The sequence below is a fragment of the Rhincodon typus genome, chromosome 20 (assembly GCF_021869965.1).
Source record: "Rhincodon typus isolate 14 chromosome 20, sRhiTyp1.1, whole genome shotgun sequence".
Lineage (NCBI taxonomy): Eukaryota > Metazoa > Chordata > Chondrichthyes > Orectolobiformes > Rhincodontidae > Rhincodon > Rhincodon typus.
In genome coordinates this window covers 6,970,016-6,985,881 of record NC_063351.1, presented here as the reverse complement: position 1 = coordinate 6,985,881, position 15,866 = coordinate 6,970,016, and the positions used below count along the sequence as shown (strand labels likewise).

The following is a 15,866-nucleotide window of genomic DNA, read 5'->3' as shown; positions in this document are numbered from 1 at the left end:
ACAACTCAGCGCCTCACATGCAATCTCTCTAAAATACATCCAGACAAAATAATCTCTTAAAGCCACAGCATCATCATATCACTTTTAGACAGTGCATTCCAGGTCACACAAAAAGCTGTTGTTTTACATTTTTTTTTATTCATTCATGGGATGAGCGTGTCGCTGGATGGACCAGTATTTATCGCCCATCCCTAATTGCACAGAGGGAAGTTGAGAGTCAACCACATTGCTGTGGGTCTGGAGTCACATGTCGGCCAGACCAGGTAAGGATGGCAGTTGCCTTCCCTAAAGGACATCAGTGAACCAGATGGGTTTTTCCTAACAATCGGCAATGGTTTCACCGTGATTATTAGACTCTCAATTCCAGATTATGACTGAATTCAAATTCCACCATCTGCTGTGGCCAGATTCGAACCCAGGTCCTCAGAACATACCTGCGTGTCTGGATTAATAGTCCAGAGATAGAGCAGGGACAGGAATGGTTGTTGCAGGTTCCGGGGCTTAGATGTTTCAGTAAGATCAGGGAAGGTGGTAAAAGAGGGGGAGGTGTGGCATTGTTAGTCAAGGACAGTATTATGGTGGCAGAAAGGATATTTGATGACAACTCGTCTACTGAGGTAGTATGGGCTGAGGTTAGAACCAGGAAAGGAGAGGTCACCCTGTTGGGAGTTTTCTAAAGGCATCCGAAAAGTTCCAGAGATGTAGAGGAAAAGATTGCAAAGATGATTCTGGATAGGAGCGAAAGTAACAGGGTAGTTGTTATGGGGTCTTTAACTTTCCAAATATTGACTGAAAACACTATAGTTCGAGTACTTCAGATGGGTCAGTTTTTGTCCAATGTGTGCAGGAGGGTTTCCTGACACAGTATGTAGATAGGCCAACAAGAGGCGAGGCCACATTGGATTTGGTACTGGGTAATGAACCAGGCCAGGTGTTAGATTTGGAGGTAGGTGAGCACTTTGGTGATAGTGACCACAATTCGGTTACCTTTACTTCAGCGATGGAAAGGGATCGGTATATACCGCAGGGCAAGAGTTATAGCTGGGGGGAAAGGCAATTATGAGGCGATGAGGCAAGATTTAGGATGCATAGGATGGAGAAGGAAACTGCAGGAGCTGGGCACAATTGAAATGTGGAGCTTGTTCAAGGAACAGCTACTGCGTGTCCTTGAGAAGTATGTACCTGTCAGGCAGGGAGGAAGTGGTCGAGCGAGGGAACCGTGCTTTACTAAAGAAGTTGAATCTCTTGTCAAGAGGAAGAAGGAGGCTTATGTAGAGATGAGGCGTGAAGGCTCAGTTAGGGCACTTGAGAGTTACAAGTTAGCCAGGAAGGACCTAAAGAGAGACCTAAGAAGAGCCAGGAGGGGACATGAGACGTCTTTAGCAGGTAGGATCAAGGAAAACCCTAAAGCTTTCTATAGGTATGTCAGGAATAAAAGAATGACTAGAGTAAGATTGGGGCCAGTCAAGGACAGTAGTGGGAAGTTGTGCGTGGAGTCCGAAGAGATAGGAGAGGTGCTAAATGAATATTTTTCGTCAGTATTCACACAGGAAAAAGACAATGTAGTCGAGGAGAATACTGAGATACAGTCTATTAGACTAGACGGGATTGAGGTTCATAAGGAGGAGGTGTTAGCAATTCTGGAAGGTGTGAAAATAGATAAGTCCCCTGGGCCGGATGGGATTTATCCTAGGATTCTCTGGGAAGCTAGAGAGGAGATTGCAGAGCCTTTGGCTTTGATCTTTATGTCGTCATTGTCTTCAGGAATAGTGCCAGAAGACTGGAGACTAGCAAATGTTGTCCCCTTGTTCAAGAAGGGGAGTGGAGACAACCCTGGTAATTATAGACCAGTGAGCCTTACTTCGGTTGTGGGTAAAGTGTTGGAAAGGATTATAAGAGATAGGATTTATAATCATCTAGAAAGGAATAATTTGATTAGGGATAGTCAACACGGTTTTGTGAAGGGTAGGTCGTGCCTCACAAACCTTATTGAGTTCTTCGAGAAGGTGACCAAACAGGTGGATGAGGGTAAAGCGGTTGATGTGGTGTATTTGGATTTCAGTAAAGCGTTTGATAAGGTTCCCCATGGTCGGCTATTGCAGAAAATACAGAGGCATGGGATTGAGGGTGATTTAACGGTTTGGATCAGAAATTGGCTAGCTGTAAGAAGACAGAGGGTGGTGGTTGATGGGAAATGTTCATCCTGGAGTTCAGTTACTAGTGGTGTACCTCAAGGATCTGTTTTGGGGCCGCTGCCGTTTGTCATTTTTATAAATGACCTGGATGCGGGCGTAGAAGGGTGGGTTAGTAAATTTGCGGATGACACCAAAGTTGGTGGAGTTGTGGATAGTGCGGAAGGATGTTGCAGGTTACAGAGGGACATAGATAAGCTGCAGAGCTGGGCTGAGAGGTGGCAAATGGAGTTTAATGCAGAAAAGTGTGAGATGATTCACTTTGGAAGGAATAACAGGAATACAGAGTACTGGGCTAATGGTGAGATTCTTGGTTGTGTGGATGAGCAGAAAGATCTCGGTGTCCATGTGCATAGATCACTGAAAGCTGCCACCCAGGTTGATAGTGTTGTTAAGAAGGCGTACAGTATGTTAGGTTTTATTGGTAGAGGGATTGAGTTTCGGAGCCATGAGGTCATGTTGCAACTGTACAAAACTCTGGTGCGGCCGCACTTGGAGTATTGCGTACAGTTCTGGTCACCGCATTATAGGAAGGATGCGGAAGCATTGGAAAGGGTGCAGAGGAGATTTACCAGGATGTTGCCTGGTATGGAGGGAAGGTCTTATGAGGAAAGGCTGAGGATCTTGAGGCTGTTTTCGTTAGAGAGAAGAAGGTTAAGAGGTGACTTGATAGAGACATACAAGATGATCAGAGGATTAGATAGGGTGGACAGTGGGAGCCTTTTTCCTCGGATGGTGATGGCTAGCACGAGGGGACATAGCTTTAAATTGAGGGGTGATAGATATAGGACAGATGTCAGAGGTAGGTTCTTTACTCAGAGAGTAGTAAGGGCGTGGAATGCCCTGCCTGCAAAAATAGTAGACTCGCCCACTTTAAGGGCATTTAAATGGTCATTGGATAAACATATGGATGATAATGGAATAGTTTAGGTTAGATGGGCTTCAGATTGGTTTCACAGGTCGGCGCAACATCGAGGGCCGAAGGGCCTGTACTGCGCTGTAATGTTCTATGTTCTATGTTCTAACACTAAGTCATCGCCAAACTCCAAATTATTGTCAATCTGTGCCCTCTAGTTTCCAATTTACCCGGCACTCTGAGTAATGTCTCCCCGTCTACTCTATTAAAACTCTGAATCATTTTGAACACCATAATTATCAAGAGAATCACTCTCTAGATCTTCACTTAATGCAAGGCTCTCGTTCACAGTGCCCCATTACAACCCATAAATCTCCTCTACAGCCAGGCAAGACCTTAGCATCCTTTCTAAAATGTGATGCCCAGTTTCAGACATGACACTCCAGGTGAAGCCCCAGCAGTGATGTGACCCTTTACTAGAATTCATTCACAGGTATCAGTATTGTTAGCAAGACCAGCGTTTACTACCTATCCCTGATTGTCTCTTTCAGCCATTTCAATCAGCAGTTCAGAGTCAGCCATTTTGTCATGGATCATCAGTCACACACATATGGGTAGGAAGACAATTTCCTTCCAATTAGTGAACCAGATGGATTTTTAACACAAATCTGGTGATGATGTGATTACCATTACTGATACGATCTTTTTATTCCATATTTATCTAATTGACCGAATTTAAAATCCACTGTAGTGGGATATGAAGTCACCTATCTGAAGTCCAGATGCCTAAATTACTAGTGCGGTAACTACTGACCGTCCTATTGTTCCCACTATTCAAAGGCCATCACTCATTTCACACGGAGTTGACTTTCTGGACTTGTGTACAGTACTTGAATGGCCCTGCCTTCCAGCCTTTTCAATTCTGATCTGAAATAACGAAGCTTACTTGCAAGTTATTTCCTAGAGATGCATTTTGGTCGTGCTCAATGAGGGAAAAATAACAAAAAAGTAGTTCATTTGGCAGCAGCGTTGTTTTGAATGAAAAGGTCTGAGGGCGTGATACATACTCCAGCCTACTGAACAATACTAACTGCATTTCATCAAAGTAACTCATGTCTTTACTTTAGCTGGAAGACTTCAAAGTACGTTGCTAATGCAAACTCATCCTTTCATTGAAGAACAAAGGAACTGATGAGGTAAATGAAGACATTAAAAAAGGCAAAAGTAGCAATTCAATCCGACACAAATAGGAATCAGTATGGTGCCTGTCACTTTAAAATGTTACAGCCTAAAACCTCCAACATTCCATTTCCTCACAAGACCTTGTGCAGTTCTGGTGTTGAACAGCATCCAAGAAGGAGACCACCCAGAATACTGTTCATTTTTTATAAAGTCAAAAGGAGGAGACAGAAGTTTCCTTCAAGCTACAGTGTGAAAATGGACGATTTTAACTTTAAAGAAAACTTTAAGGGAACAATATCAGTTGTTTGTGGGCGCGTGTTTATAGGAAGAAATGAGGCATTAGAAACCTCCCTCCAAATGAAAGTTTGGATTTCTATCAGACATTTCATGACCATGACACATCCGAAAGCACTTTACAGTTAATGTGCAACTCATGAACAGCGGTCACTGATGCTCTATGGAAACTTTCTGACCCGGCTTTTCAATTCCTCCACGCATTGCTCTTAATTAGAAAGAGGGAACCGGTGTTGTTAATACAGGATTAAAACATAATGTTCCAAAGGCAGGATTCCTGATATTGTAAAACATGAGCACTGTGTCTACCACATAGCTGAATCAAGTACAGACTTGAGTCCACTGCCAACTAAGAAATGTTCTTGAATCACAGAATCCCTACAGTGCAGACAGAAGCCGTTCAGCTCATCAACTCTCCAAAGAGCATCCCACCCAGACTCAGCACTCACCCTACCTCCATAACCCCGCACTTACCATGGCTATTCCACCTAGCCTGCACATCTCTGGTCACTACAAAGCAATTTCTCATGGCCAAGTCACCTCTAACCTGCACATCTTTAGACAGTGGGATGTGTTGAGACTGTGCCTTTAAGACAGTTGTGTTCTGTGCTGAGTCTCTTGCAGAGGGGTGTTGTTACAATGGTGCCAGGGTGTCTCCTTCAGTTGGTAAACAGCTATTGAGTTCTGCATGGGCTTTTTCTCTGAGACCAAGGAATCACGAGTGGGTGAGCTGAGGGCTCACACAAACCCAGGATGACTTTTAGTTTTGCCTTCAGTTCACAAGAGGGTTATCTGGCGGTTGCTGAGCTAAAAACTTGAGTCCCTGGCTACTACAGTCTTAGTTAGTGAGGCTTCCTCTTAAAAATCAAAAGGGGCAGATAGTTTCTTTTTTGTTCTGGACTGGAGACAGACAGCACATGAGAATCATAGCTGTTTTGCTGAAATGCATTTTTGCCAGAGGGTGTGTTTATGGGATGCTGTCTCTATTGGAACAGTTGGTGATTAATGGTTAAATAATACTTTATCTTGTTAAGTATTTCAGGAGAGTTAAAGTTATGCCAATTCTTTCTCTGTATTTTAACTGTGCTATAAGAGTAAAGTGTGTTTTGAATAAAGCCTAGTGGTGGACCAATTGAATCACATCTGAACATAGCACCTTATGTTTGCCTTTCAATAAATATATAGTTAGGGTCTAAGCTATCTCCTTGTAATACTGTGTGTGTGCATACGCGGGGTGGGGGTGTTGTTGGTGTGTGTTCTGGTCCATTATAGGGAAGATACCAGAGCACCCAGAGGAAACCCACGCAGACACAGTGAGAATGTGCAAACTCCACACAGACAGTCATCCAAAGCTGGAATCAAACCCGGGGCCCTGGCGCTGTGAGGCAGTAGTGCTAACCACTGAGCAACCGCACAGCCCTTGCAGAGTCTGGCATACTCTTTCTCTTGATTAGCAATGCCTTAGGGTGATAGGGTGAATAGTCGAGTCTTTTTCCCAGAGTAGGGGAGTCCAAAACTAGAGGGCATAGGTTTAAGGTGAGAGGGGAAAGATTTAAAAGGGCCCTGAGGGGCAACTTTTTTTACACAGCAGGTGGTACATGTATGGAACGAGATGCCAGAGGAAGTGGTGGAGGCTGGTACAATTACAACATTTAAAAGGCATCTGGATAGGTAGATGATTAGGAAGAGCTTAGAGGGACATGGGCAAAATGCTAGCAAATGGGACTAGATTAATTTAGGATATCTGGTCAGCATGGACGTGTTGGACTGAAGGGTCTGTTTCTGTGCTGTACATCTCTATGATTCTATAAATGCGTATTCCACCTTCATTTTCTTTAAAGCAAATTCTAGCAGTGCTGTTAACCCTTCTTTGCTTCCTTCTGCTGAAACACTGTTAGGAATTTTTACATACAGACTCTTATCAGAGGAAAACAGAAAATCAACAGATACCATTTCCGCCACCTCCAGCGAGATTTCAGAAACATATTTCCCTCCCCTTCTTTGTCCGCCTTCTGCAGGGACCGTTCCCTCGGGGACACCCTAGTCCACACTTCCTTCACCCCCAACCCCTCCCCACAGCCCTACGGCACCTACCCCTGTAACCGGCAAATGTGCAACACCTGCCCAGTTACCTCCTCCCTCCCCAGTATCCAAGGGCCCAAACACACCTTCCAGGTGAAGCAACACTTCACCTGCACTTCCAAGAATCTAGTCTACTGCATTCGCTGCTCACAATGTAGTCTCCTCTACATTGGGGAAACGAAGCATAGACTGGGTGATCGCTTTGCAGAACACCTACGTTCTTTTCTCAAAAAAGACCCTGAGCTACCAGTTGCCTGACACTTTAACACACCGCCCTATTCCCTGGCCAACATCTCTGTCTCAGGCTTGCCGCAGTGCTCCAGTGAAGCTCAGCACAAGCTGGAAGAACAACACCTCATTTTCCACTTGGCAACCCTGCAGCCCTCCGGACTCAATATCGAGTTCAATAGTTTTAGGGCCTAAACTCTCCCATGTCCCAGCCCCCTATCCCAAACACGAGGCCTTGTTACCACATAGCCTGCCATTACACACTACCTGTTGTTAGTCACTAACAGTCTCCATTAACAGCTATTCACCCTCCCAGCCTGATCGTTAGCAACTCCTTTGTCTGTCTAACTGTACTTTTGTCTCTCTGGGCTCTATCCCCACCTATTGTTTACTCCTTACCCAGTCCCCTATTCTCTCTCTCTCTCTCTCACACACACACACACACACCCTATTTTCTGCATAAAACTGATACTTTTGAGGAAGGGTAACCGGATTGGAAACGTTAACTCTGATTTTTCTTCGCAAGTGCTGCCAGACCTGCTGAGCTTTTCCAGCAACTTCTGTTTTTGTTCTTATCTTGTAATTAACTGTTACAGTGCAAAAGGAGGCCACTCAGCACACTGCATCTGCGCCAGCTCTCTGAGCTTTTTATCTTAGTGTCAATCTCCTGCCCTTTCCTTGCACACTATTAAACAATGTCTTGTTGGCTGCCTCAGTTGTCCCTGCCTCCAAAATTTCCACATCTGAACTATTTCCTGCGTTAAAAAGTTTCTTTTTCCATTCACCTCATATTTGCTTCTTTTGCAAAACTCTAAGACTGTGCCAGGAGATAATAGGAACTGCCGATGCTGGAGAATCTGAGATAACAAGGTGTGGAGCTGGATGAACACAGCAGGCCAAGCAGCATCAGAGGAGCAGGAAAGCTGACGTTTTGGGTTTGGACCCTTCTTCAGAAATGGGGGAGGGGAAGGGGGCTCTGAAATAAATAGAGAGAAGGGGAGGCGATGATGGAAGGTGGATGAAGGAGCAGATAGCTGGAGAGGAGATGGACAGTTTAGGAGGCGGGGATGGGGCCGGTAAAGGTGAGTGTAGGCAGGAAGTTGGGATTGGGGTTGGTCAGTCAAGGGAAGATGGACAGGTCAAGGAGGCGGGGATGAGGCTGGTAGGTAGGAGATGGGGGTGGGGGTTGGTCTGTGAAGTGGGAGGAGCAGATAGGTGGGAGAAAAGACGGACAGGTCAAGGAGGCCCAGGATGGACATGTCATCCAAGGAATGGGAGGGGAAGTTGAAGTGGTTCGCGACTGGGAGGTGCAGTTGTTGGTCACGAACCGAGCGTAGGTGTTCCGCAAAACGGTTCCCAAGCCTCCGCTTGGTTTCCCCGATGTAGAAGAGGCCACATCAGGAACAGTGGATACAATAGACCACATTAGCAGATGTGCAGGTGAACATCTGTTTAATGTGGAAGGTTTTCTTGGGGCCTGGGATGGGCGTGAGGGGGGAGGTGTAGGGGTAGGTGTAGCACTTCCTGCGCTTGCGGTCCTTGTAAAACGAGGACATCTGGGATGTCCAGGAGTGGAACGCCTCATCTTGGAAGCAGTTGCGGTGGAGGCAAAGGAATTGAGAATAGAGGATGGCATTCTTGCAGGAAGGTGGTTGACAGTAGGACCATCTCCGATACCTCTCTCTCCTTCCTGGATCTCTCTGTTTCCATCTCTGGCCACCACCTGGAAACAGATATCTATTTCAAGCCTACCGACTCCCACAGCTACCTAGAATACATCATTTTTCAAGGACCGCAATTTCCCCTCCACAGTGGTCAAAAATACCCTCGACCGCATCACTCGCATTTCCCACAACTCGTCCCTCAACCCCCTCCCCGCAATAACAACAAAGACAGAATTCCCCTCGTCCTCACGTATCACCCCATCAACCCCCGGATCCAACACATCATCCTCCGACACTTCCGCCACCTGCAATCCGACCCCACCACCAAGGACATTTTTCCCTCCCCACCCTTATCTGCCTTCCGGAGGGACCACTCTCTCCGTGACTGCCTTGTCCGCTCCACACTCCCCATCAGCCCCACCACCCCTGGCACTTTTCCCTGCAACCGCAGGAAGTGCTACACCTGCCCCTACACCTCCCCCCTCACCCCCATCCCAGGCCCCAAGAAAATCTTCCACAGTAAACAGATGTTCACCTGCACATCTGCTTATGTGGTATACTGTATCCGCTGTTCCCGATGTGGCCTCCTCTACATCGGGGAAACCAGGCGGAGGTTTGGGGACCGCTTTGTGGAACACCTATGCTCAGTTCGTGACAAATGACTGCACCTCCCAGTCGCGAACCATTTCAACTTCCCCTCCCACTCTTTGGACGACATGTCCATCCTGGGTCTCCTCCAGTGCCACAACAAGGCCACCCGCAGTTTGCAGGAACAGCACCTCATATTTCACTTGGGAACCCTGCAGCCCAATGGTCTCAATATGCACTTCACAAGCTTCAAAATCTTCCCTCCCCGACCGCATCCCAAAACCAGCCCAGCTCGTCCCCGCCTCCTTGACCTGTCCGTATTCTCTCCCACCTATCCGCCCCTCCCTCCTCACTGACCAACCCCCACACCCCACTTCCTACCTACTCTCACCTTTACTGGCTTCATCCCTGCCTCCTTGACCTGTCCGTCTTCTCTCCACCTATCTGCTCCTCTATCCGCCTTGTATCATTGCCTCCCCCTCTCTCTATTTATTTCAGAGCCCCCTTCCCCGCCGCCATTTCTGAAGAAGGGTCCCGACCCGAAACGTCAGCTTTCCTGCTCCTTTGATGCTGCTTGGCCTGCTGTGTTCATCCAGCTCCACACCGTGTTATCTCAGACTGTGCCCTCTGGTTCTCAATCCACTCACGCATGAAAACAGTTTCACCTGATCCACTCCATTCACACCCCTCATAAATTTTGAAAACTCCTTTCTACTCTCTTCTTCGGCTTCTCCACAGCGTCAACCTCTCCAAACATTCCCCGTAACTGAAGCATCTCATCCCTGGAACTATTCACATAAACTTCTTCCTTGTATTCCTCCCTCTGTTCCATTACGCTAATGCACTTTGTATGGTATGATCTGCCTGTTCTGCATGCGAAACAAAACTTTTCACTGTACCTTGATACATGTGACAATAATAATCAAATCAAATTTTCCACATCCTTGTTATAGTGCAGACCCAAAACTGGTTGCAATACTCCAGTTGAGGTCTAAGCAATGCCTTATGTCGGTCCATTGTAACTTATCTGCTCTTGTGCTCTATGCCCATCTTTATGAAGCCTATATGCTGCAGCTATATGTGTATGCCCCTGGTCAATGGGTCCATATCACTCCTATCTATTCTCCGACAAATATGAAATTCTCGCTGCCACAACAGTTTGAGTTGAGGTCTATTCCCAATATTTCTGCACTTGTATTTACACCTTATCCTGTTCTGGCCTCCAGCCATACAGCTGTCTATGGTAACTGGTTCTCACTGTGCTGTTGGGAGTTCCTGTGTTCAAACCTGCCTGTCAAATATCTTGCTGCTGCTCAAATTCATTTAGCATCCCATGTTTTTCCTCCCATCACAAAATAACAAGATTAAGCGGTTCCACCTTCCACTTAATTCCGAACGTTCCTGAATATTACCCTTCAAACAGGGTGCGTTTCTCAGGAAGGGTCACCGGACCCGAAACGTTAACTCTGTTTTCTCCTTCACAGATGCTGCCAGACCTGCTGAGCTTTTTTCAGCAACTTTGTGTTTGTGTTTCTCAGCAGATTGCCAAACAATGCTTCTCACCCTCCTCCAGTTTTCCAGGTGCTTTTCCCCCCCTTTACCAAACACATGATCAAATCAGATTCCCCGTTAGTTTTCATGGGAATCTCAGACAGACACTTGCTTCGTGAAAACCAACGAAGACTATGGCTGCAAGAGCAACTCACAACTCTGGTCTTTTGAACCTGAAAGACCCTCTGTGTGCAGTATTCACTATGTGGTGTTTCCTCTCTTTAAAATACACAGGTCAACAAATTTTGTAACAGTGAAACATTCAGGAAGATTTGATGCAGCAACCAATTTTATATGAACCATTCATTCCCAGGTCAGTAGGTCCATAACTACATAGCAAGTAGAATTACTTGGAACACAGCATGTAAAATTATATTGCTGTAGTGAAATCCCACTGCTTGAGCTATCAATTGACTTAAAAGTGGACGATTTTAGGATAGTTCTCCTTTGTGATGAGAGAAAAAGATGATTTTATATATACTGAGCCAGATTAAATTCAGAAAACAAAGTATAAATTTCAAAGTGGGCTGTAGGTCTGATACTAAGGAACACAATCTAATGTTTCTAGCAAGGGCCAGTTTGGTGGTCAATCTAAGAGGCAAAGAGGAATTATGAGAAAAAAAGATACTGGCAACTAGCAGAAAATTGAACCCCCAAGTTTTCTATATGCACGTCAATAGTGAAAGGGTGGTAAAAGGAGCAGTAGGGTCGATTAGGGACTAAAAGATGGGATTTACAGTTAAAAGAGGCATGGTTTGAGGTGCTGAATGAATACTCAGAACACAGAACAGTGTAGCACAGGAGCAGGCCCTTCAGCTAATTAGGGACTAAAACAAATGAGATTTTTACTCCGAATCCCGAGAGTATGGATATTGACCATTTGACCCATGCAGTCCACAATCACCCTTCGAACAGCATCCCACCCAGACTCAAACCCCGCCCGCCCCCACCCTATCCCCATAACCCTGCATTTCCCACGGCTAACCCACATAGACTGCACATCCCTGGACATGATGGGACAATTTAGCACGGCTAATCCACACTAACCTGCAGATCTTTGGACTGTTGGAGAAAACCCATGCAGACACGGGGAGAATGTGCAAACTCCACACAGACAGTCGCCCGAGGGTGGAATCGAACCCGGGTCCCTTGGCGCTGTGAGGCAGCAGTGCCAACTACTGAGCCGTCATGCTGCCCAAAGGCAAGAGGCATGGTTGAGGTATTAAATGAATACTTAGAATGTAGGGTGTAGAACAATATAGCACAGGAACAGGCCCTTTGGCTCATTGTGTCTAACCTAGCATCTGTCTTTACCTATCAGGCAGCTGCTGGTCTGCTTTTGGTGACAACAGAGGAAACTCAGTCACTAGAAGGATTCGAGGAGGAATTTAAAGTTGATATGACACTGGGAGCAGACGAGATACATCCATGAAAGAAGTGAGGGTGGAGAATTGCAGAAGCACTGGCATTCCCTGGATTCAGGGGTGGTGCCAGAGGATCAGAGAACTGGAAAGATTATGCCCTTGCTTAAGCAAAAAGTTGCAAAGATCAGCCCAGCAATTACAGACTAGTCGTGTCTTAACTTCTCATTTCGCCATCTCATCTCAAAGGTGGTATCTGAAACAGTGCAGTGCTCACTGGCTCATGCACTAAGCTGCCAATCTGTACTATCAACGTAAGTATGGTCAGAACACACTGTCTTCACGCTCAGAGACAAATGCCCTATCGCTTAGCCAAAAGCCAGCACAGGGTTGAGGCTATCTTCCAGGAAAATGAGAAGAAGAATCCAAGGAGGCAAGAAAGGTATTGTCATTGGATGCAATCAAGGCAGATCTGTCATTACTGCCAGTGCAGTTCCTGCTTTGTCAATGTACACAGGGACAGTAACAATCACAAAGTAAACCATCTCCCGGTATTCAGACTCATACTTCGTGAAATCTCCGTAATATTTTCTTTGTGAAAACTATACAAGATAGTAACAACAAAGAGCTTTGGGTGATTGTTCAACAGACATGAGACAATAAAGTGACTGTCCTCTAAAAGGCTTATGGCAAAGGATATCACAGGGTATCAGCTGGTGGTGAATAAATGACCTGCCAAAAACGGATGCTCACCTTCATCCATGCCATTCAATATCTCATTGAGCTCCTGTTCTTTACAGTCATATTGGTGTTCCTTCCAGACTTCTCCATTTTCACTTCGAAGCACGATAAGCTCCCTTTCTTTGTCTCGCATTGACCCAAAATGTGGGATTTCCACAATCACTGGGCTAGAAAGAAAACAGACTCTTTTGTCTTATCCTTATTTGGCAGACCAGAGCAACTTTTGTCTAAATTTTTTTTTCCAAATCCCATTTTGGGAACAAATTCGACCTCTTTTCTAAACCAGGCTTTGCATTTTAAACCCTCCTCATCACGGAAAGTGTAAATTTGGTCATTTTAACCCTTTGAGAATTGGGACAGCAAACTGGGAATTTCAAGTTTCTTTTCTGATTCTTGAACTTTTCTTTTGAAAGAATGTTATTCTCTCTGTATATTTACAGATTGTAGAAGCCATAGAGAGAAAAGTTTCAGATTTTACTTGAGCGAAGTCACTTTCGCAATTAGCACTCAAAGGGTTACATACAGAAGTGAAATTCTCAAATCACCATGATGTACTACTTACAAACCCTTCATAAGCAACATTAAGACAGTTGGCTTTTCGGTCGCCTACATAGGCTGTATTCTTCATTTAAATTCAAAATGTACAAAACCATTGCCAATGAAGAAAGGAGGAAGTTGCTGTAAGATGAAACATTTCATTGACTATGGAACTTACGCATTTCCACGGTTTTGTTTGGTTGGTCACCCAAAGGAAGTCAAGCATTCGAGTGAAACTCAACAATAATTTTCGGATGGGCTTTTAAAGAGGCTTCATTGTATGAAAAGTAATTTAGCACTGATATTTTTGTACCTAAACAATTGACAGTACAATGCAAGATGCCCCTATTTGCAATGAGGCAACCCCCATTCCCTTTTTTGGCCAGAATATTGGGAATGAAGAAATGTCTCTGGTTACTCACATTTCTAACATTCGACTTCATAATATTCAACATTGGACATACACAGAAAAACATTTGTGCAAATGTGTGGAAAAGCATATGGGATTATTGAAGGATGCAATGGACATTCAACACAGTTGGGTTCCATCTCGGAAATACGGCCTCATTCGGCACCGAAACTCTTACACTGTCCCGCTTATAAGAAGAAAACACTCCCGGCAGATCGATCATATCCTGTGTGTAGTGCAAGACATCCAGAATGGAAACATGGATATAGAGAACGTACCAAACCTTTGAGAATATATCAAGATCATTGGGAATGGACCAAATTGTTGCATAAAATGTTTAAAACCTACATTTTGCGAGGCAGAAGTGCTTAGGACCGCCTTAAGTTTTTGAGTAGTTGTATGACACCAAATTTCTGACGATCTTAAGCAGGCATACTTAAGAGATCCCAGCATTTTCAGTCAGTCTACGTCGAAAACCAATTTCAATGTTAATTTTAAGAATGTGTGAAGCATGCAGTCCCAAAGCATGTAGGCCTGTTCCACCACTTCACAAGATGTACCACATGCTTACCGAAACGAATGAGCACAAGGGTCCTTTTGCACTGACCCGTTGTAAAGCTAACGAAAACCAACAATTTTCTGCCATGGGATGACTTGACGTCTCATGATCTCTGCACCTCTTTCCGAAATCACGTTGCCCCTTATGCAGGGGGGCAAACAGACCAGTTGTCATTTCCGCTGATACCTTCTCTATACCAGTAATGAATGCGAACAGCTCTCACAGTTTACTTGAATGTGTTTGATGTGGCCGAGAGAGATTTGAAAAGAGGTGACATACAGGAGTAAAGCAGTCATGAAGGCAGAATGCTTGCAGCGAATAGAAAACATGCCTAGCGCCAAGCTTAAAAACAACATAGCTTTGATATAATCAAGCCACTATGATCATCTCTCTGGTGACAGAACTGAAAGTCGTTCTTTCCAAAAAAAAAGGTAGCAGAAAAGAAATACATGGGGAATGACTAAAATAAAGACCAAAGAAAATTCAAACCAAAATTATAATCTGCTGTGACAGTTTGTATCTTTTTTAAGAAACATCCTACCCAATAAATTTTGTCCCTCGTGGCCCAAGCTGCAGGATTCGGCTAACCAAGCTCTCACCCTCATTGAGAGGGGGAGGGTTGGTAGGAAGGTGCAGTTTACTGAAAAAAAAACATCCATGCAGCAGTAAAGGGAAACAAAAAAGTGGAGTAAAAAAACAATGAAGAAACTGTCATTCCCAACAGTATCCAGAATTTAAATGGAGCATTTGCAAGACTTCACACTAACAGAATGAGCAAAAAAATTCACCCGGTTCTGCAGAGTTATTGAGAGCCACTTCATAGTGGGCCGTTTGGAGAGGGTTCCTCGAGTTTGGGTGTTTGCAAATGATCAAACAAAGATGTCCAATTTTACTTCCTGTTTGGTAGAATATTATGGTATTCTGTTTGGCCACCGTTAAGCATTTTCACAAATTTCCTCCTCTAAGTTGCTGATTTTAAAAGGAAATTTTTTTTTATATAAAGAAAACTGGCACGCAATATTTTACAAGCTCCGTGAGTTCCTTAGACTTTCGACGCTCTCCTCAAGCTCAAGCCAAAAGCTACCGTTGGAGGATCTGTCAGCTTTCGCCGCAAAACACACACACACACACACAGTCTCTCTCTCACACACACACACACACTCTCTCTCACGCGCACACACACACACACACACAGTCACACGCGCACACACACACACTCTCACACACACACAGTCTCTCTCACACACAGTCTCTCTCTCTCTCTCTCTCACACACACACACACAGAACACACACACACAGTCTCTCTCACACACACACACAGAGAACACACACACACACACAGTCTCTCACACACACACACAGAGAACACACACACACACAGTCTCTCACACACACACACAGAGAACACACACACACACAGTCTCTCTCACACACACACAGTCTCTCTCACACACACACAGTCTCTCTCACACACACACACAGTCTCTCTCACACACACACACAGTCTCTCTCACACACACACACAGTCTCTCTCACACACACACAGTCTCTCTCACACACACACAGTCTCTCTCACACACACACAGTCTCTCTCACACACACACACACACACACACATACA

At 45.0% G+C, this 15,866-nt stretch overlaps 1 protein-coding gene across 1 annotated transcript in view; it reads right to left on the bottom strand.

Moving 5' to 3' along the window:
- ank3b (ankyrin 3b) overlaps window positions 1–15,866 on the bottom strand; it is a 345,654-nt gene that overhangs the window by 41,786 nt on the left and 288,002 nt on the right. Inside the window, 1 exon segment of the mRNA XM_048609156.1 lies at window positions 12,752–12,906. Within this exon segment, the coding sequence (XP_048465113.1) occupies window positions 12,752–12,906 (155 nt within the window).